We start from the raw sequence: 20,988 nt of genomic DNA, 5'->3' as shown, positions 1-20,988 counted from the left end.
GCTTATAATTCAGGCCGGCCTAGGATTGAGCAGTGGACAGGACCATGGCTTGGAGGGAAGAGTTATAAAAGTAGACTTCCTGCAAGCAATTATTCCTGAACTAAGAACTAGAGCTAAAGAGTGAATAGGATGAGATAAGGTAAAGCACGCCAGGCTGCGGACATGTAACAAACAAGGGACCAGAGGTACAGATAGTGAAGATGATTTACCAGTTGCCTGGAGTGTAGTGTTAACAGGATAGGCAAGAGTAGTAGTTAGATGAGAGGGTATACTAGAAGGCAGAGGCAGAGGAGGAAGCCCCTTAAAACATTTGTATGTTAATTCATTTATTTTTGGTACATAGTGGTATACATAGTGGTAGTGGGGGGTGGTGTGGTAGAAGAGGTCAGGGGACAACTTGAGTGAGTTGGTTCTCTCCTTCCACCATGTGGGTCCAGGAGACTGAATTCAGATCATCAAGCATGGCAAATGACTTTACCAATCAAGCCATCTTGCCAGCCCAAGGAGGTCCTTTTAAGCCAGCTAAAGATTTTTTTTTTGGGGGGGGGGAAGGATACAGTACTGAAGTCATGGATTAAAATAAACCTTTTCCTCACAGGTTGATTTATCTCAGGTATTTGTTATGGTGATGGAAAACATACGCAGCATGTGAAGCAAATTGCCCACTATTGTGTGTATTGAAAACTATCATTTATAACTTGAAAATCCTGCACAAACAGAGTATGTTGTTCCTAAAGATGATCAAGTGAGAAGTTGAAGGTCAGAAAGGCTAAATGACTCCGTAGCTGGCAAAGAGACCTGCTGATTTTCAGTCGAGTGCCCTTTCTCTTATAATAGTGGTTTTCAAATTTTTTTTTTTTTTTTTTTAGTCAAGGGACTCGTTCTGCAAATGAAACCTTACCAGGAAAAGCAATATAGGGAATGATGAAAGAGAACATGGCCTTATTAAAATGGAAGCAGGGAACCAGGGCTGAAGCCTAGAGGCAATGCCTCTTAAGTGTCAGTGGATTCAAGAGCCCAGAGTAAAACCTGCATGTTTGGTGACTATTTTTCTGGAAGCACTTTCTGTGTGGGGTAGGAGTAAGGAACTTTATTGGGCGGGATTGCCACAAGCTTTAATGGGCTTCAGGTTAAGGTGACAACTTTGGACATACCTGCACCTGCAGTACTCTGAACAGTCTCAGTGTCCAGTCCATACCCTAGACTAGCTACATCAGGATACACAAAGTGGGAATCAGTCAGGTGTATTCTGTTTCCTTGGTGATTGTATGATGTGGGAATGATTGAGAACCAAGTCTATAGTGGTACCTTTAAAGCCATAGTGCCAACCCAACACCGGGTATTTCCTGGGGACTTGCAGGAAATATCAGTGCTCAGGTTCCATCCAGAACCTCTGTATCAGAAACTTTGTGTTCTGACAGCCATTTGTGCACCAACCATCTGTTGATTCTTTTTCACTCTAATTAAAAAAAAAAAATCCACACGCCTCACGTGTATGAGGCGTGAGACTGTGGGGTTCAGGAGGACCAGGGTTATCTCAGTTCAGGCTCAGAATTCTGGCTTGTTAAGTCTGGAGATGACCTAAAAATCCAGATTTGGGGGTAATTTTGAAGCAGGCAATTGATGGCCTCTTCACTGAAAATGGCTATTGTAAAGCAGTCATAATAAACAGTATGTGGATAGGCCATATCTCTAGAGGAGATGTTTTCCTTCCTTGGGCGCCTCACTGGAGAGAGAGAGAGAGAGAGTTTGAGTGGCTTTGGTTCAGGTCTGTGCCTTGGAGTCTCATTTTCTTAAAGACGTTACCAGGTAATTCTTATAGCCAAGTGATTAAGTTTGCTTTCACTGGATAACAAGGAACCAACAGACTCAGGAGCTTCAGACAATGATTATTTCTTCCCATTCAGTTGCTGTTGCTTGGAGTGATCCGGTCTCATGTAATAGGTCTGGGGCTTTGGGTCTTATTGTGAGGCTTAGGATAAAGAGCATGGTTTGAACACTGGGCTTGAGTTTTGAACATCAGCCCTTCACACTTCATTTGGCACCTCCATCTTTCATCTCATTGGTTCACTACCATTTCCCAAATAAGTACTCATGTGCTTTGGTCACAAGAGGAAGCCAGACGAGCCTCAGTACATCTCCACCATATCATGGTGGTGGCACATGTCTTTCTGTGGTGAGAGTTAATGTAATTAATTAGTGATGCTTCTAGACACAGATTCTCTTAAAGCCACAGGGAAGATGATTAGAAATTATTATATAGCTAGACAGGACCACCAAGCATTACTCCTTATTGTAGAAATGATGAAATTAAGCCCAGTGGAGGAGAAGTGATTTATTTAGGGAAGATATTTAACAAATGGCAAGGCTGGGTCATATGTGTGTGTGTGTGTGTGTGTGTGTGTGTGTGTGTGTGTGTGTGTGTGTGAGAGAGAGAGAGAGAGAGAGAGAGAGAGAGAGAGAGAGAGAGAGAGAGAGAGAGAGAGAGAGAGTTTGTGTGTGTCTGTGTGTCTGTTTGTATCTGCATGTATATTGGCGCTCACAGAGGCCAGAATGTTTCAGGTTCCCAGGAACAGGAATTACAGGCAGTTGTAAACATCCTGATGGATGTGCGAGGAACCAAGTCCTCTGGCAGAGTAAGTGCTCGTAACTGCTGAGCCACATCCAGCTCCTCCTACATGTGTTTTTAAGGACTCATACCATCTAGTTCTTATTCTGGTCTCCAGTTTTCTATGATCAAGGTAAAGGAATAACCATGCCCATTCCTTTTTTTTCTTTCTTTCTTATCACAAAAGTTGTAATGTATCACACAGTATAGCCTTTTGTCCACATATGTTTACTTTCAAATGTTCATTGCTACGAGTCATGGGTCTGGCTGGAGGCCTACACTATCATTACTGGATCCTCACTGCAACAGCTGTGGGATATCCTGTTGTTGCCATGTGTCAAGGAGATTCTTAGTCTTTGAATCTGCAGGTCTGGCCCCTTCATGTGTTCCAGCAGGTCATACATGAGGTAGATGTTGGGGGTGAGGTCCACTCAGAGGTCTGGATCAGGGCCCACTCCCTTATCCTCAGGGCAGGGCTGGCTCACCTGCTCCCATGTCCTCAGAGCAGGGCCAGCTCACCAGCTCTCGTGTTCTCAGGCATGCCCATTCTTTATGTGTCTGGAATCAGCAGTAATTTTAGATGCGCTTACATCAGAACACATGTAAGATGTTGGACAGATAATCCCTATTGATGGCGACTTTCAGTCCATTGCTGGGGCTTCTGCAGAGGTAAGCCTTGTAAGAATCTGGCATCCTCAGTCTTAGAAAGCTGTTTTTCTCAGTGAGAAATACAGAGTTGGGGACTGGTGGATGTGGGCTTGTCCTTGTTCCTTAGTGCTCATGGGGAAAATGACAAGGTAGAGACGACCTTTGCTTTTGAGCATCGATTTCTGCCTTTTTGGGCGTTTGCCATCTTCATTCTATTTGTGAAAGGAGGACTTTTTGTTCAGCTTGAGAGGTCTTTTGCAAGCACACCAGTTTTCAGGTACCTGCAGCTAGAGGCCAATTCTGTTACATAACCTGATGTAGCCTGGTCTTTACCACTCTCAGCATTGCCTAGTGCAACGTGCGGTTGTCGTCTTTTTTCTTTTTCAACCTCTCTGGCTAAATGGCTTGAGGTGACACTTCTACTCTGCATGTGCTGATTTTTTTTCTTTTCTTCTCAGTTTAACTAGAATTACCAAAGTAGAAATTCACTTATGAAGGAGTTTCTGATAGTTGAAGGCAAGATATAAATATTTGGTCTCAATTTGGTTGAGACAAAGGATACCTGGGGGGGGGGGGCGGATTAGGTGTCAGGAAGCATGGAAGACATTTTAGTGAGGACCTCTGGGTATTGCTCTGCTCCTTGGAAGATCTGGATTCCACATGGATGATTCAGAACTCAGGATGAGGGTGGGTTCTGCCCCTGTTTTCTTTGCTTCTGCCTGGTGGCTGGAGATATTAGCAGAATGAGAACAACTTCAACTATATTTGTGACTCGAGGTTTTGTGGCTTCAGACAGTGAAGTCCATCTATGTCTTGCTTGGGAATTAGAAAATTTAGGCATTTGTTTTTATTTTTCTTGATATAATTATTTTAGCAAGCCAACTCTCATTGCAGTGGCTTGTATATATATGTGTGTGTGTGTGTGTGTGTGTGTGTGTGTGTGTGTGTGTGTTTGTGTAATCTGTAGTATCTACATATATATGGGGCAATTAGTATATATGTGTATAGTAGTATATTAATTTCCCCATTTATTAAGATATAGACTTAGAGTCCTGATTTTATGAAATCAGTCCAGTGTAAAACGTTCAGTGTCCTTGAAGCAGCCTTTTGAGTACAGTGAGAATATAGACTGCTGTGACCAATTTTTATCAGATATAATGATTACACATGTTAACAACTGGTTTCAGTTTGCTACTTTCATTTAGTAGCATTTTATCCTTAGTATTTCTTATTTCATTTTGGTTTTGGATCATTTTGTATTTATAATGTGCAAATATTTGTATACATTTTTCATTATTTTCAGTAGGAGATCCATGATGCTCCTATAAGTAGAATATCTATCTATGGACCGTTCCTTTGCAACTCATTTAGACTTTGGTTAAAATAAGATATGTTGAATATCTAATTTATAAAGGGAAGGCTAGGAGGCCAAGGTTGGGATCCAATATTTTTAGCCTTCTGATATTTGGACACACTTAATCTTTCCTTTGTTCTCAGTTTTCTTATTTTTGTTCTATAGGATTTGTTTGGATGATCTTGGCAGCTCTGAGACTTTTGATTGCTCGGAAATCCGTGTTCAAGGTTGACAGCACAGATCCTTCTAAGATGAATCCTGTTATCAACCACTGCTTCCTGAACAGTCCACGTCAAGGTATTTGAACCCCTCAGTAAATGCAATCAGTGTTGTGCTGAATAGTGTCCCATTGAAAGTTTTCTACGGGGAACTCTGATTGTTGAATGAAATGGTTTAGAAAAACTCCATAACATTATTCAGGCAGGTGAGAGTGCAATCAACTTCCAGAGCCATTACTAATGTACCTAAAAGTGATATACCACCCTGTGAGTGCTTCCACTATGCACAGATTCGGGAGGCCATCAGCAGACAAAGTATACTCATTGGCTCTGTTCTGCCAGTGTGTTGATGTGTGCCCTGGTGTCTGTGAGTGAAACAGAGTAACAACCTATTCCCCCCACCCATCCCGACCCAAAATGAAAATTGTTTTTCTGCCTGTCTAGGAGAAAAAGCTACTTGTCGAGAAGTAGCAATTTCCTACTCCTGTAGTAAATGACTTTTCTGTTGAAACGACACAGGATGTTCAGTGACTTTCTTGTAATCATGTGATGGTACACAGTAATAAACTCTCCTGTTTCTCAACCCAGAAGGGGTTTAGAGATGATCCAAGCCAGTTGTATATTAACTTTTAGAGTTGTAATAGTTTTATTTTTTTTCCCAGAAGAAAAAAAAAGACCTTGGAATTGTAACATATAAAACATATAGTTTGGTGAGGGTAGTTTTTTATTTTTATTTTTATTTTTGCATCTTGGTTAGCCTAGGCTAGCCTTCAACTCACTTAGTAGCCAAGAGTGACCTTGAATTTCTGGTCTTCCTTTTTCTTTCTTCCAACTGCTAGGATTAGAGACATATGCTGCTTTGCACAGGGTTATTAAGATCTGCAGATCAAACTCAGGACTTTATGCAAGCTGGACAAGTACTCTACCAACTAAAATATGTGTTTTGAAAGATTCATCAATTATCACCTCCTACCTTGAAAAGTAATGACATTGAGCAGTGGTGGCTTTGGCTATGGTGAGATGGAAGACGGGGACAGGAGATGCACTGGAAGCTTGTAGGCTACCTAGCCTGGGGTATTCAGTGGTGAGACATCAGAAACGAGGTAGAAGGTGATGATGGACACCTGAGGCTGTTCTCTGGCCTAATGAGGTGCATCATGGCATACATGTACCTGCATTCATATATACAAGCATGCATACACATCACATACACAAAATAAGACATTGTACTCATTAGACATTATATGTGTTTCTTTAAAGCCAAAGAAAGTAAACAAAGGGAAGGCAAATGATGCTTTTTTCCCCTTGTTTTTACAAAATTACAAGTATGGCTTAGATAGTATGTGCTAGAGATTTAATGAATCCAAGGACTCCTTTTCTTTCTTGATATTGAGAAGTGAACCCAGGCTTAGTATACAATGGCCAAGGGCTCTCTTTCAGCTCTGTCCTTTGTGAGCTAAGCTGTGGTCTATGCTCTTCATCCAGAGACCACCGGGAACACATAAAGCAACAAGTTGGGTCTGTGTAGACAGCAACCAGGAAGAAAGCCTAGGGGAAATCATGGGGCGGTTCTATCAAGAGTGTGAAGAGTGTGAGGCTGAGGTTTGTGCTAGGTTTTGGGAAGTAGCCTCAGGACAGGTAAGCTTTATTCTGGATTCTGTATTGTGATGCAATGAGGGAAATTCTGTGATTGAGGTTCTTGACAAATCTTTTTGAATAAGAGAGGAGGGGGTGGGGCTAGAATTGTCATTGGTAGAGAATACAACTGTCACATTATCTAGGATCTGGAGGAGGCCTTTTGGCAAGGTTTTGGTTTGACAATCCTGTTTTGTGTTCAGGCATGATTTGAGAACTGTCTTCCTTTTTATTATTATTATTATCTTGAGTGAGGACTGCAGAGGAGCAACTTCGTCAAATGCTCTCATTCTCTGAGATGGTTTATGACCTATACAATAGCCTGGTCCACTTGCTAGAGCCAAGCATCTGAGCCTGCTCATTACTCGGCAGGGGTTGGGGCGTGGGAGTGGGAGTAGCAGTGGTAGGGTTGTGGGAGGGACACGAGGGCAACAGGACAACAGACTGTGAGAGGTGCGTGGGAGGTGCTGCTTTTATCTTTTTGATAGCGTGTAGCCTTCCATTAAACTTGGCCTTTCTTATCTATGTGGGGAATTGAAATGGGAGAGAACAATTACAGATATGGGGAAGCAAGTGAAGAGGCCATTGCTTGGGACACAAGGAAGGTGTCCATGGTTCTGTGACATATGAGCAGAGGTTGAGGTGTATATGATCAGAATAACATATTTTCTAACAGCTTGAGGTGTGATATACTGATGCCAAGGCATGAAGCAATCAGAGGAAACATGGAATACTCACCAGCTCCTTATTGCCATAGGACATCAAGGAAGGGAAAATCTTAAATCACACTCAGCTTCAGATTTCTTGACCATTTTCTTGGACATTGAAGATCTCCCATTTCTAGAGAGGGTGTTAGTCACCTCCCCACTTACCTCTAGATTATGTGGATTACTTTCCCATCTAGCTTGGGACATTGAAAAATGCTTTTACAAAAGATCAAAATCCCATTGTCATTATTGACAAAGTCCTCCCAGAGAGCAGGTGTGAGTTAGGTTGCTGTGCTTTGGAATTCACCTTATAGTTTGATTGAGGAAAGAGGCTAATGATAGACATGAATGAAAGTAGTGGACCATGCAGGACCCATGCAATTTCATTGTTGCACAGAACAGGAAACAATTCCATAAAATGGACCCATTTGCAGACCCGCAAACCTGCTTATCTTCTTGGGACTTTATGGGTTTAAAATATTCTACTTGTAGAAGAATAATTTTGATTTTTTTCCTCTCAGCTGCCCCTTCTGTCTTATCTTTTATTTCCAGTATCTCATGAGGCATTTCTTCCTCTAAGGAAGCCAAAGGAAAGTTAATGCTGAGCTGGGGTCTACCTCCATATTTATGAAAATCAAACCTCTAGAGATTTGTCAAATCTTGTACTGTCATGTTTAACGTTGTCAGAAATGTAGTGTGACAGCCTGGATTGAATTCTAGTGTCACAACCTTTTCAGAATTCTCATTTTAGAATCTAACAGGGATTTCAATCTTATAACCTTAGGGCTTTCAGGTACTTATTAATATATAAGACAAAAAAAAAAAAACAAAACAGATACAACCCCGCATATTACCTTATTACTGCTAATGTCAGGTAGTGACACATATGTCTGCTATTTGTATGGCAGTGGACTCTGATAATCCATGCTAGGATCAGGCAATCTTATTAGCCTTGGTAAAGTATCATAATTTTCATTGTCCTGGGGAAGACAGAGGGATAGGGGAAGGCATGGAGGAAGCACTGTCCTCAAATGCTGGGAATCTATCTGCTCACTGATAATTAAACTAGACAGACTGTTCCCCAGAGAGTTCTCATGGCTCCTTTTACCATCTAGCTTAAAACAGAGGACCATGAGCCAACCTGACATCTTATATGGAAATCAGCCAGAATTCTAAAGTTGTTGGTGCTTAAAGATAAATGCATTCTGAATAAATAATGGCTGAGTCTAAAGCGGTTTACCCAAGTTAAAACAGTAGAGACCTTTAACGATTTAAAAAAATATGTATGAATATATATATATATATATATATATATATATATATATATATATATATGTCTATGCATGGATGCTGGGTACCCACAGAATCCAAAAGTGGGGTATAGATTGGATCCTTTGGAACATGAGTCACAGACAGTAGTGAATTGTCACGTGGGTGCTGGGATTCGACCCAGGTCTTCAGGAAGAACAGTATGTGTTCCCACCCCACTAAGCTATCTTTCCAGTCCTGATAATGATCAACTTTTAAGTAAATAACGATGAGAGTTTTCTTTTCTGTGTATGACATGTTAGTTTTTGGTTAATAATTAACAAACTTTATTTTGAGGGAGCAGAGATTCTTGCCTCATACAGATCCTCATTTTCTGGAAATTAAAATTTTCTTTCTTCTAATAAGTTTCCTAAAGCATCACACTTCTCCCTCTCGCTCTCCTCAAGGCTTTATTTCCACTCCAGCTGAAGTTCATCTTATGACATTTCCTTTTTTGCACTCATTTATTATGCAAATTATTATCTCACCTCTATGGTTTCAAGTAGATGCTGAGTTCTTTGAATGCTGTTTCAGTATGTAGTATGTATTCTGTCTGATGTTTCCTATATGCTGGTGCTCAACAAAAACCTTTGCTTAGTCTTACCTCTGGTTCTTAGAGTTGCACCTAGTGTAGTGTTGTAGATTACACTCCAGACTCCAAGAAGGGGGATTCATGCAGAAAGTTTGTTGCTTTTCGGCAGTGCCGGTGTCACTAAGTGAGAAGACAGGACTGAATGCAACTAGCTATTCGGTGGCTGGGATGTCCACTCAGAGTTACTACAAAATGAAGTAGGAACTGGGGCGCTTGTCGTATGCTTAGAAAGCCACCTTTAGAGCTGGTGACATAGCATTGCAGATAAAAGTTGGCTGCGAACACCTGGTAACCTGAGTTTAATACATAGGCCACCAAGAAGGTGGAAGGAGAGAACAGACCCAACAGAGATGTCCCTGAGCACCACATGCTGTGGTATGCCTATGTACTCCACATGCACACAGACAGTAATAATAATAACTATTATTATTTAAAAGCCAGCTTTTGAGATGAAACTCTACCCCAGAGGAGACAAATTAATTTCCTATCGTCAATGGAAAGTCAGTTTCACAGTTGGGGTTGTAATTGTGAGCAGAAAACAACAAACATTCCCAGAGGTTGGATAGCAAAGGCATGCTCCAATCTTGGGAAGAGCTACTAAGTCCATCACAAATATTTGTCATTTTCTAGATAATTCATTTTGTCATGAAACCTATGAGCCTATTAGATTGAATCCAGGCTTTTTCACATCCTCATGGCTTTCTACTCTACATGGCCTCAAAGCATATTGTACCCATCCAGCATTTCATGTGCCTAAACTAATGTGTCCCTAAATACTCAAATATGGTATTAGGATGCCTGCTTTGGGAAGTCAGCTAGACTCACCACTGCTCAGGGCCACACCCTGGAATACTGAATTGAATTCTTGACATAGGAAGCAGCCAAGGCTAACAAGCTTGGAAGTATTGTCATGTAGCGTTTGCAAGGATAGATATTGTTACAGGACCCCCACGTAAATGAATTTATTAATTCCCCACTAAGAACATAACAGGTACTGTTTTATTGTTATAAATGAGGCAACTGAGACAGATGTACAGATATATTTTTGCAAGATGAAGCATTAAGGGACGGCAGAACTGGAATTTAGTCTTAACGATTCTGGTTCAATTTGGGCAAGGTTTTCTCCCCCTGTTTGATTTGTTATATATTTTTCTGTGTTTGAACCTTCCCTAGCAACTTGCTTGACTAATCTTATTTCCAGTATTATAATCCAGGGAAGTAAATTCTGAATATTATTCCTATTTAGGGAGAAGAAAACCAGTGCCCATGTTCATAGCTTTCAACAGTTCATCTAGGTAAGCAATAGGACCAGGGTCTATAAAACTCAAATCCAAAACAAATTCCTCTAAAAAAAAAAGTATTCTAGTCATGGATGCTATACATACTTGAATTTCCTTGTGAACATGAGAATGTCAGATTGAGGAAAATCATGTGCTGTGTGGCTTTACCTTAAAAAGGAGCTGGGGACAGAGTGGCTTCCCTCGTCTTAGAGGTAACCTCATCAGAGCACCTGCTGGAGTGCTTAGCTTGATGTTTCAGGCAAGAATGACTAGGTAAGTTATTTACGTGTATATAGAACGGGAAACTGACAGGGTCCTGTTGACTGAGCTTGGTGTGGTTCAGTTCAGGGAATGACTTTTGTGCTGACATCAAATAGCAGTGATTTTAGGTTTATGACAGCTATCAAATATAATGATATGGAATGGGACAGAACTGTGCCACCATAGCAATAAAAATCAACCTGGAAGGAGAGGTGCTTCCATCTGTTTTGCCGTTGCTCGGGGAGTTTGATTACAGGCACTCGAGGCTGGCAGTCTGACTATGAAAACTCAGTTTGTGATTTCCCCCTTAGTAAGAGATGGGGCAACCTGGACTGCTGGGAGCACGGAGGACTTGGTCAATGCCAGATGTTTCCTGGAATGACATCAACTCTTACTGACACGGTCCACAGTGACAGTTGTCATCTTGGGAGTGGTATTGATAGGTTGGGGACTGTCAGGAGGCTTCGTCTGTCTAGAAATGCCTGCTGGTGTTACGACTGAGCAGCTGAATGGGGTACAGAGACAAACAGAGAAAAGATCATTCTGAATGATGTAACGCAGACCCAGAAGGACATGCATGGCATATACTCACTTAAAAGTGGATATTAGCCCAACACAGATGTCCTCTGAGAGACTCCACCCAGTGGGATAGAGGGACAGATAGTGGGGCTCACAGTAAGGTCTCTGAGCCAAGTTCTGAGAGTTGTATAGGAGAGTCGGGCGGTAAACCTTAAACCCCTACCCAGATCTAGCCAATGGTCAGAACATTCTCCACAGTAGAGTGGAGAGTGGGATATTACTTTCTCACAGACTCTGGTGCCTCACCTTTGACCATGTCCCCTGGAGGGGGAGACCTGGTGGCACTCAGAGGAAGGACAGCAGGTTACCAAGAAGAGACTTGATACCCTATGAGCATATACAGGGGGAGGAAATCCCCCTCAGGAACAGTCATAGGGGAGGGAAATAAGGGGAAAATGGGAGGGAGGGAAGAATGGGAGGATACAAGGGATGGGATAACCATTGAGATGTAACAAGAATAAATTAATAAAGTATAAAAAAAAAAGAAGAGTCAGAGGATGGAAGGGGTCGAAGGGTTCAGGAGCTCCACAAGGACACCACCAAGCCTGGTGGATCTGGACCCAGTGGGGCCTGCACAAACTCTTGTACCAACCAAAGACTTTGCAGACAGAGAACCTAGAGTCCCTGTTCAGATATAATCAATGAACAGCTGATTCTCCACATGGGGGTGGGGGGTAATGGGGAACTGCCTCTGACATGAACTCTGGTACCTGCAATTTGATCACTGCGCTTTGGTAGGGTAGCCTTGGGGGCATATAGAGGAAGGGGATGCAGGCTATCCTTATGAGACCTGATAGGCTGAGGCCAGAAGGTGGGGGAGGAGGGCTCCCCTGTCACAGGTCTAGGAAAGGAGAAGAGGGTAGAACAGGGAGGGAGGGAATGGAAAGATAAGAGTGAGGGGATAACAATTTAGAGGTAATATGAATTAATTATAATAAATAAAAAAAAAAAGACTGAGCAACTGACACATAAACTATTGTGGGTTCCTGCTTTGCCCACTCAGAGTTTTACTTATTAGGAGAACAGTCACTCATATTTTACTGAGTGACTTGTACAATACTTGTCTCAAGAGTGCTTTGCCCTTCCCTAATAAATAAACAAAAAAACAGAAACGAAACATGACTAAATGATTTTAAAAAGTATTGTATATAATGTTGCTATGCTGTGAATATTTTCCTTCCCCCACCCCAATTTATTTGTTGACATACTTCAAGGTGATGGTATTGTGAGGCAGAGCCTTTGGCCTTAATAAGAAGGGCTGGGAGAGACCCTTTGTACTGTCTGCCCTATGAAGATGCTTTGAGAAGTCACTGCTTAAACAAATCAGGTCTTCACACCATGTGGAATTTCATGGTATCTTGATCTTTGATTTCCCAGCTGTCAGATATCTGAAGCTTTTCTGTTGTAAGACATTTAGCTCATGGCATTTTTTATAGCATCCCAAACGGACTAAAATAGCTGACTTCCCTTCAATGGGTAGTCTAACTCAAGAATGCATCAGACTCTTCACTAAGTTGTGAATTATATACATCTACACTTCTTTAACTGGGAATTTAATACACTGAAATATTTGCAGTAGGGAATTTATCCATTACAATGTTGTGAAACTGGTATGGTAGATACATGCTCTAAAAATTACATTTATATAACTAAACTCTTCCCTTTTAGCTACAGTGTAAGAGTAGAGGTTGTCTCTTGGTGCATGCAGATATAAAGCAGTAGTAAGTACTCAATGGATCTTGAAATCTAACTCCTTGTCAGAGCTGAAAGGATGTTACCTCATGCTTAAATATGAAAGTACTATTGCCTATTTTGAGGTGATGAGATATCCACTGAGCTGGAAACAATATACCTAAGGCAAGAACTTCTTTATTCAGATACTTGCCTATAAATATTTACTTTATAGAGAGAAGAGTTCAGGTTGATGATGGGGATCAGTTTATGCTCTGTCTTTATGTATCCATCAGTGGAGACTAAAGGACATGAACAGAGTGTTGTTCATAAAACACTAGAAAAGCTCTAAAATGTCTGTCATGGCTGTGTGTGTGTGTGTGTGTGTGTGTGTGTGTGTGTGTGTGTGTGTGAGAGAGAGAGAGAGAGAGAGAGAGAGAGAGAGAGAGAGAGAGAGAGAGAGAGAGATGGTTTGAGCTTGACTTGATTATGGCATACATACAGAGCTGATGGGACATATTTTTTCAGTACATTGGTAGGTAGAATCCACAACTCTCCTTCTGAAAAAGGAACCAAGTGGCTGTGTGATTTGGTCAGAATGATTTTCTCTCTCTGTCTCTTGTGTGTGTGTGTGTGTGTGTGTGTGTGTGTGTGTATGTGTGTGTGTGTGTGTGTGTGTGCGCGTGTGTGTGCACGTGCGCTTTCTGAACAGATTGGTGTGAAAACCTATGTATTACATATGGGCTATGTAATCTAAACACAGATTCATTTTTATTTTGTACACATCCTTTCTCTTTTGTACTAAAGGTGATTTTATGATTTTATTCAGAACTATTGTTGCTCATGTGTTTTTACTATGACCTGTCAGATATGGAATTTTATATCTCTAGCATCATGGCAGCCTTAGAAAATTACAGGCTTTGGGTAATTTTGAATTTTGTGTTTTAAGATTAGAAATTAGAGATTAGGATGGCCTACTAGGTCAATCTTTCTGGAAACCTATGGGTCCTTTTCCAGCTGTGAAGAATTAAGAGAATAGATAAATTTCTGTCTTGACTATAAGACATGAAGTATAATTGTCTTCTTGCAGATTACAAGCTTGTGGTGGATTCAGCAATATGATGCCTGAAGCTCATCTTGGCTGAGTCTTAGGTAGTTCTGAAGTGGTTTTTCCCCCCAAGAATTTGATTATGTAATTGTACTCCATTGTATGACCTCTTGTTCTCATCTGTGTGATAAGTAATCAAGGTCCACTACAATTATCTTAAGCTTGAAGAATCCTGGTAATTACATGTCAGGACATTCCATAATATCATTTCTGGTACAAATAGATTGAGAGTCAAAGCCATTCATTTCCTTAGGCCTTGCAGTCGATCAGTGTCTGTCTGTCTGTCTATCACTTTTTCCTTTCTTCTCATCTCCATGTTCACATTTGTATTTCTCTGAGCCTAATTTTCTCTCAGCAATGGATTCTTTGTAAGAGAAATTGAAAAACTGGAAAGTATAATTTGCATTATTTTTCAGGATAAAAACAACACCAACAAGAACTACAAAAACATCTCAGCAAAAACATGAATTAGATTTCTGTCTTAGTTGGTTTCTGCTGCTATGACAAAATACCTGGCATTGGATAAAAATTTTAAAAACATAGGTTTATTTCTGATTGTTTCAGAGGCTTAGAAATTCCAGGTCAAGGCATGAATAAGTTTGTTGCATGGTAAGGCCTGTCTGTCTGGCAAAATGGCAACTTTTACTTATTCTTCAAGAGGACATAAAAAAAAAAAAAGACCATTTTGTTAATTCCTTCCAGATATTTATAAGGTACTAACTAATTTAGCAGTCTAAAGGTTCTACTCTTGCTTAATCAAGTGATGTGAGACCTTTTCCGCTACAATGGAGGTTAAGTTTCAACATGAGTTTGGAAGGGAGAGGTTCAGAGGCCTGCAGATTCATTGGCCAGTTTGAGTCACAGGCCCACTGTTGATCTCACCATGGCAGCTCTGGAGATGGGCCATGCTTCCTGTCTAGGCTATGGTCACATTCCTTCTTTTGATCCTGGAGATAGAGGCTCAGATGAACCTCACAGACTGGGTGGTAGGCCTTCCTTAAAATAAATTTGAACTTTCATAATAGTAACTTATACTGGGAAGAAAAGCCAATGATGGATTTGGGTATTCTTTGTAATTGTTCAAATGGTCTTGTACGAAAATGACTAGAGATGGAACAAGTAGAGAACAAATGTTTTTCAAGAGATAAATGATATGCCAAGGTATCTTTGTAGATACCAGAAAACCATTTTGGAATAAGACCTTTGGGACTTTTTTGCTTTGTTGTGTGTGATTCTTAGGCTTGTAACTTAGGTTTGGTGCTCTGATTTTTTCTTCCTCTATTCCTGTTCTAGTTCATGTTTTGTTCTTCTCTGTCATGTCAAGTGGCTCAGTTCTCTGGCTCTTGTGACTTTGTATCTGGACGTCCATAAGTTTTGGCTTCCAATAGGCTATGAGTAGTGGGAGGCACCAGTAGAAGCCTACAGTATAGAAAAAAGGAAAAGAAATATGAAGTGGAGCTTTTTCTTAGCCAGACATTTGTCTGTGTTTGAACTTCATGTAAGCAGTAACTGTCACTACTCAGACTATGTCCTGTAGGGGCATTTCCCTGCCTGAGACCAGCAACACAGTTTCCTCTGCTTGATACTGCAACCTTGAGAGATGATTGTCACAGTGACACGACTTCCTGTCAGGGCTAGCACCAGGGTTATTCATTATATACATTTCCCCAGCTCTATAAATAGTCTTATTAGTCTTATTAGAATCCCTCCTAAATATGGCGTTGTTCTTCCTAGGTATATGATCTTCATCCATATGTATTGTAACACTTTTGAGAGATCCTGAGCTCTGTCCCCTTTCTCTTTCAATATTCTTAATGATAAATATGCAGACCAACATGGACTAGGGAGGAAATCATTTTGAAATGTGTCAGGAAGTGAAAGTTATCCGAAGGTTAGCCCTGTTCATTGTTATGGAAGGAGGAGATAAATCTGTAAGATAAAGCCATTATAGAACTGAGGAGTCACATATCTTTCTCCCTGAAGCACTTACAGTGCTGGATATTGGATGCTAAGGGAAGAGAAGAGCTCAAGTTGCTTCCCAGTTAATCCAACGTCTTCCTCACAGTCCTTTTTCTATGATTTACTTCTGTTACCTACTGTTTTCCCAACCTAATGATGAACTTGTGTGCTTTTAGAGAAGGTAGTAAGAACAGAAGCCATGAGAATAGAGGCAGAGGCTGCAGCTGATGGACAGAAAGGTGGAGAGAGAGACTCAACACAGGAGTCTTTGGAAAGCAAAATGGAAGGCAGCCTTGAATGACACTCTGGGCCCAAGCCTGTGAATGGCAGAATTTCCATATGGACTCCTCCAAAATGCTGATCCTTGAGGATCCCACATTGGCTTCGTTTTCAGATCATTCCAAGCCCTGGTTTCTCCTACTCTTTTTAGCCTATGGCCAGGCAAAGATGAGAACCATAGGTGGAGTTGGCTGGGGATGCGCTGTGAAGTGAGGCTGTGTCATATAATGGAAAGAAATCCAAGTAGGAGAAAGAAGGTATTATCAGTTTAGTCTACTTCTCAATTTTTAATTTGTCCTGATTTTTAAATTTGTTGTTTGAAAAAAAGTTTACACACACACACACACACACACACACACACACACACATACACACACACTCCACGTATTTTTTAAGATCAAATCTACTTCCATTTCTTTTCTTTCTTGCTCTATATCATTTTGTTTTGACTTGAGGAAATGGATTTAACTTCCTGAGTCTTATTGCTCCTAACCATAAACTGGAGGCAACACCATAGATTCTATACACATTGTAAAGTGATTCTGAGGCATAAATGCAAATCTAGATGTGCATGTCTGTTTATTATGAAGCGTTTTGTTTTTATTTAAATGGCTAGGCAGAATGATGTTTCTATCTGTTTACAGTCAGTATTTTAAGAGGAAAATTAATGCATGTATCTATACTTGATCTAGCCAAAGGCTGAGAAATAATATATATGCATTATGCACAGCAGTGCGATAAATATGTGATAAAGCTATGTCCGTGTATCTTGGAAACTTGTTTTAAATTTCTTACATTTGCTTAGGGTGATATTTTCAGTTTTGGTCTCTCTTTCTCTAAACATGGATCTCTTTCAAATAGAAAAACCAAGATTTTTCATACCTCTCGAAATTAATGATGCACAGGGCTCTTGTTTGAAGGATATAGTAAAGGAGATTATGACAAAGGACTCATATGCTGTGTTAGTTAGGCCTACTATTGCTGTGAAGAACATAATGACCAAAGCAACTTGGGGAGAAAAGGGTGTGTTTGCCTTATGCTTTCATATCACTGTTTTTTAACGAAACAAAACAAAACAAAGCAAAACAAAAACAAACACACACACACACACACACACACACACACACACACACTCAGGGGAGGAACTCGAAAAGGGCAGGAACTTGGAGGTAGGAGCCGATAGAGAGGCCATAGAGGTGTGCTGCTTACTGGCTTCCTCCACATGGCTTTCTTAGATGGCCTGCTTTCTTAAAGCAATGAGGACCATCAGCTTATCAATCACTAATTAATAAAATTCCCTACAGGTTTGCCAATAGCCTGATCTTTCGGAGGCATTTTCTCAATTCAATCTTTCTCTTTTCTAATGAGTCTAGCTTATGTCAAGTTGACATAAAACTAGCCAGAAACCTCTCATTTGCAGTTTAGAATAATCCTTCCATATCAGTATGAACACAGGGTTCCAGTAGGAAAGATTCATTGTGATGTTAAGAGCACTGTATTATAAGGGGATGGTGGTGGTGAAAAAAAAAAAAGCCATACATTTAAGAGAGAGAATATTCTATTTAGTAGTGAATAGACTTACTGACATGGCAGAATATGCACTCAAATATGTTTTAAAATCACTTATTAAAACTATAACAACACCATCTGAGCGTGTATCTATGGATACTATCTACTAAATGCTCGTAATGAATTAACCAATATAATCCCTCCTAATCCCTATCATGGAGGTACGGTCACATTACAGATGATACAGTATATATGTAAACGTGTAATTCTGTATTGGAGCTTATACTGCTATGTGTTGGAGTCTGCAAACTACTGGCCAAATGTGGTCAGTTCTTGGTTTTGTATGGTTCATAGTTCTGGAAATATTCCTCTTTGAGGGATAAGAGGAGGAGAAACTGTAATCAATATATATGATATAAAAATCTATTTTCAAGAAAAGGAAAAAATTAAACTAATGCAAAACAGTCTTTAAAACAATTTAAAGCTCAGAAAATATACATATCCATAGGTAAAATGTTGTTGAAACATATCATTACTTAAGTTGGAAACATTTACTGTCTTCCTATTTGTAGAAAAGAGTTACAGATGTCTAGATAAGTGATCCAGGCAGGATTAAAATCTGAGTTTCAAAGCCAGATCCGTTTTAGGGCAGCCAAGGACTAATTAGGGTCTTTAGATGTGTGGAGACAACCCTTTAGAGAGCCTTCAAGGAGGCTAATCAAAGTGGCATTGCTTATGCTCAGTAGAAACTGCATTGAGGTCTCAGGATCTGAGGAATGGCACCAAAGTCAGCCAGAGGCAGCTGGGTACACATGGGGAATAGTCAACTCTGGAGATGAGACAGTGTAAAGTCCTGTGATAAATGACATCATAGCAATAAGCTTTTGCTTCAAACCTATTTCAGCTTTACTTATTTCCTAATCACTAGCTATAGAGGGAGCCCAAGATTCATAAAGAATATCCAACATGAAGAAGCAGAATGAGTTATATTCTAAGGCTTAATATCAAGCTCTTGAAGAAAGACAGGCTTCCTGTGCTAAAATAGAAATGAGTCGTGGTGTCTGGGAGCTTCCCCGGCTGTGTTAAATAGGAGCAAGTTGCCAGTGGAATCGACAGTACCATTTCTTCCATTCAGGGATGTTGTGAGCACTTCTAATACAGAAACACTTTTCATCCCAATACCTCAATTAGATATGTTTTACACCCAGCTGAGAAGAGGCTGCAGTGTAAGTGCACCTGCCCAGTGTGTTCCGGTGAGAGCATATGTGGTCAGTCTCCGCTGTGGGGTCTCCGTGCTGTCATTGGTACACTTAGAAACTGTTCAGAACTGATGGCAGAGGATAAGCATGTGGAAGCTGATGCTTTCATTACATTCATGTTGATGTATTCTAGCAACCCAGGGACAGGCTGACTTGCCTTCTGTGTCACAGTAATGTTTGCTCATCTAAGAAATTGGGCTCAAAGTGAAAGGAGAAATGAGATGGAGTTGTCATGCAATGCTGACTCCAGAGCTTGTCTGTGGTGACATGGAAATCTCATTAGTGTTATATTTTGTTCAGCCAAGTTTGCTTAAAAAGAGTGTCAGGAGGCAAAGAGTGGCTGTTTATAAGATATTGTTGTAGGAACTGAAAGTGTGTGTGTGTGTGTGTGTGTGTGTGTGTGTGTGTGTGTGTGTGTGTGTGTGTGTTGCTCTGGGTTGTATGTCTGTATGCACATGCAAGTGCATCAGTAGACTTGTGGATGCTAGACAGTGGTGCTGGGTGTCTTCCTCGATTGTGCTACATTATTTTTGAGACAGAATCTCTTCTTTCATTGAACCTGTTAGAACAAGCTCCTGAGATCCATCTATCTTCCCCTTCCCAGAAGTGGAATTATACTTACTTCTGCTGCCATGAACATGTTTACACGTGGGTTCTAGGACCGTAACACATGTCCTTATGCTTCAGTGGCAAGCACTGTCCCAACTGAGCCACCTCCCCAGACCCCAGAACTGAGTCCAATATTTGAATTAGCCACAGCTCCAGCCTCCAGGAAAACAGTGCATAGTCTGGGGAATGCCATGTACATCACACAGCAGTCAACTATCACTCTTCACTATGGTAAGCTCTGTGTACAAGGAGCTTCTGTGCTAGGAGAGCATATTACAGGTGGATTTAACATGAGTGGTGAAGACTTGGAAGAAGGGGCCATCTGTCAGATTTTCAGAATAGTAATTATTGCTGAAGTCAAGAGAGAAATCAAGAGAGCTCCAGGAACAGGAAATACACAGTGCTTGTCGGACAGCTTTGCCTGACTCTATGATCAAAATGATACTAATTTTAGAAGCATTAGGGATGTTTCCATCTTCCTTATGTCTACTATTACACTGTTGTGTTCTTAACATAATGAATATATTTTGTAGAGACTGAATTGGTTAGATCATAGAGTCAGCAGGGTCTTGTTTTTGTTTTTGTTTTGCTTTAGAGCTTTATGCTTTCTGGGACACATGGGAACACATCATCTTTATTGTTCTTATAGGTGCCTTTTAGTGGCCTCCTACTGGAGACACAAGGTCACTTTTGTGTGAATTCTAGGAATGCCTCATATGAGGCTTGAAGCCTAGATGGGGACATTTTAGTATCTCTCTCAGAGTTTCTATGCTATTAAATATGAGGGTGAACTTAGGGGTAAAATGGAAGACCAAAAGCTGTTCCCATATGACACACTGAAGGAGAGGAATAAGAAAAATAGAGCATTATTCCAAAGAAAGAATCGAAGGAAGGAAGGAAGGAAGGAGGGATGACCTTGACAAATCCATAAGGTAGTGGCAGGATATCCAGCATAAAGGCAAGCAATATGTGAAAAGAAGTAAATAAAACCAGAAGCAACTATATCTATATAGTTCCCTTTAGGATAAACACAAGCAAGTAGATTTTCCCCAAAGGTAAGCCAGGTGGCCCTTGTAAAGAGACTGACCTAAAGGTCTCTTCATACATGGCTTATCCTGAGAACACAGAATTTTTCAGGAGTATATTCCAAGACACAGGCAACAAAATATCTCAGTAAAGAATAGAAGAACTGTGTGTTAGAATGATTTAATATGTCATGACATGAGAATCTGGTATAAGTGATAGATAACTGTACTGCATAAAGACAACCACACAACCTGCACCATATGGGAGGCTGCCGAGAGAGAGGCTAATACTCATACTTATGTCAGGAACTACCCAAGGGATAGGCCCTGAAGATAACAGCCTAGGAGCAGACCTGGCACTCATACCAATGGTAGGGAC

General features: G+C 40.6%; 1 protein-coding gene across 3 annotated transcripts in view; it reads left to right on the top strand.

Moving 5' to 3' along the window:
• Positions 1–20,988, top strand: part of LOC311588477 (uncharacterized protein) — a 170,875-nt gene that overhangs the window by 97,263 nt on the left and 52,624 nt on the right. For all 3 annotated transcript variants that reach the window (XM_084766154.1, XM_084766153.1, XM_084766152.1), the window contains one exon: positions 4,776–4,907. In XM_084766154.1, the coding sequence (XP_084622280.1) occupies positions 4,787–4,907 (121 nt within the window). In that variant the 5' untranslated portion in view covers positions 4,776–4,786. The remainder of the gene's footprint in view (positions 1–4,775; positions 4,908–20,988) is intronic.

Source organism: Acomys minous (assembly GCF_964271855.1).
Source record: "Acomys minous genome assembly, chromosome: 17".
Taxonomy (NCBI): domain Eukaryota; kingdom Metazoa; phylum Chordata; class Mammalia; order Rodentia; family Muridae; genus Acomys; species Acomys minous.
This window is presented reverse-complemented; position numbering and strand designations above follow the sequence as displayed.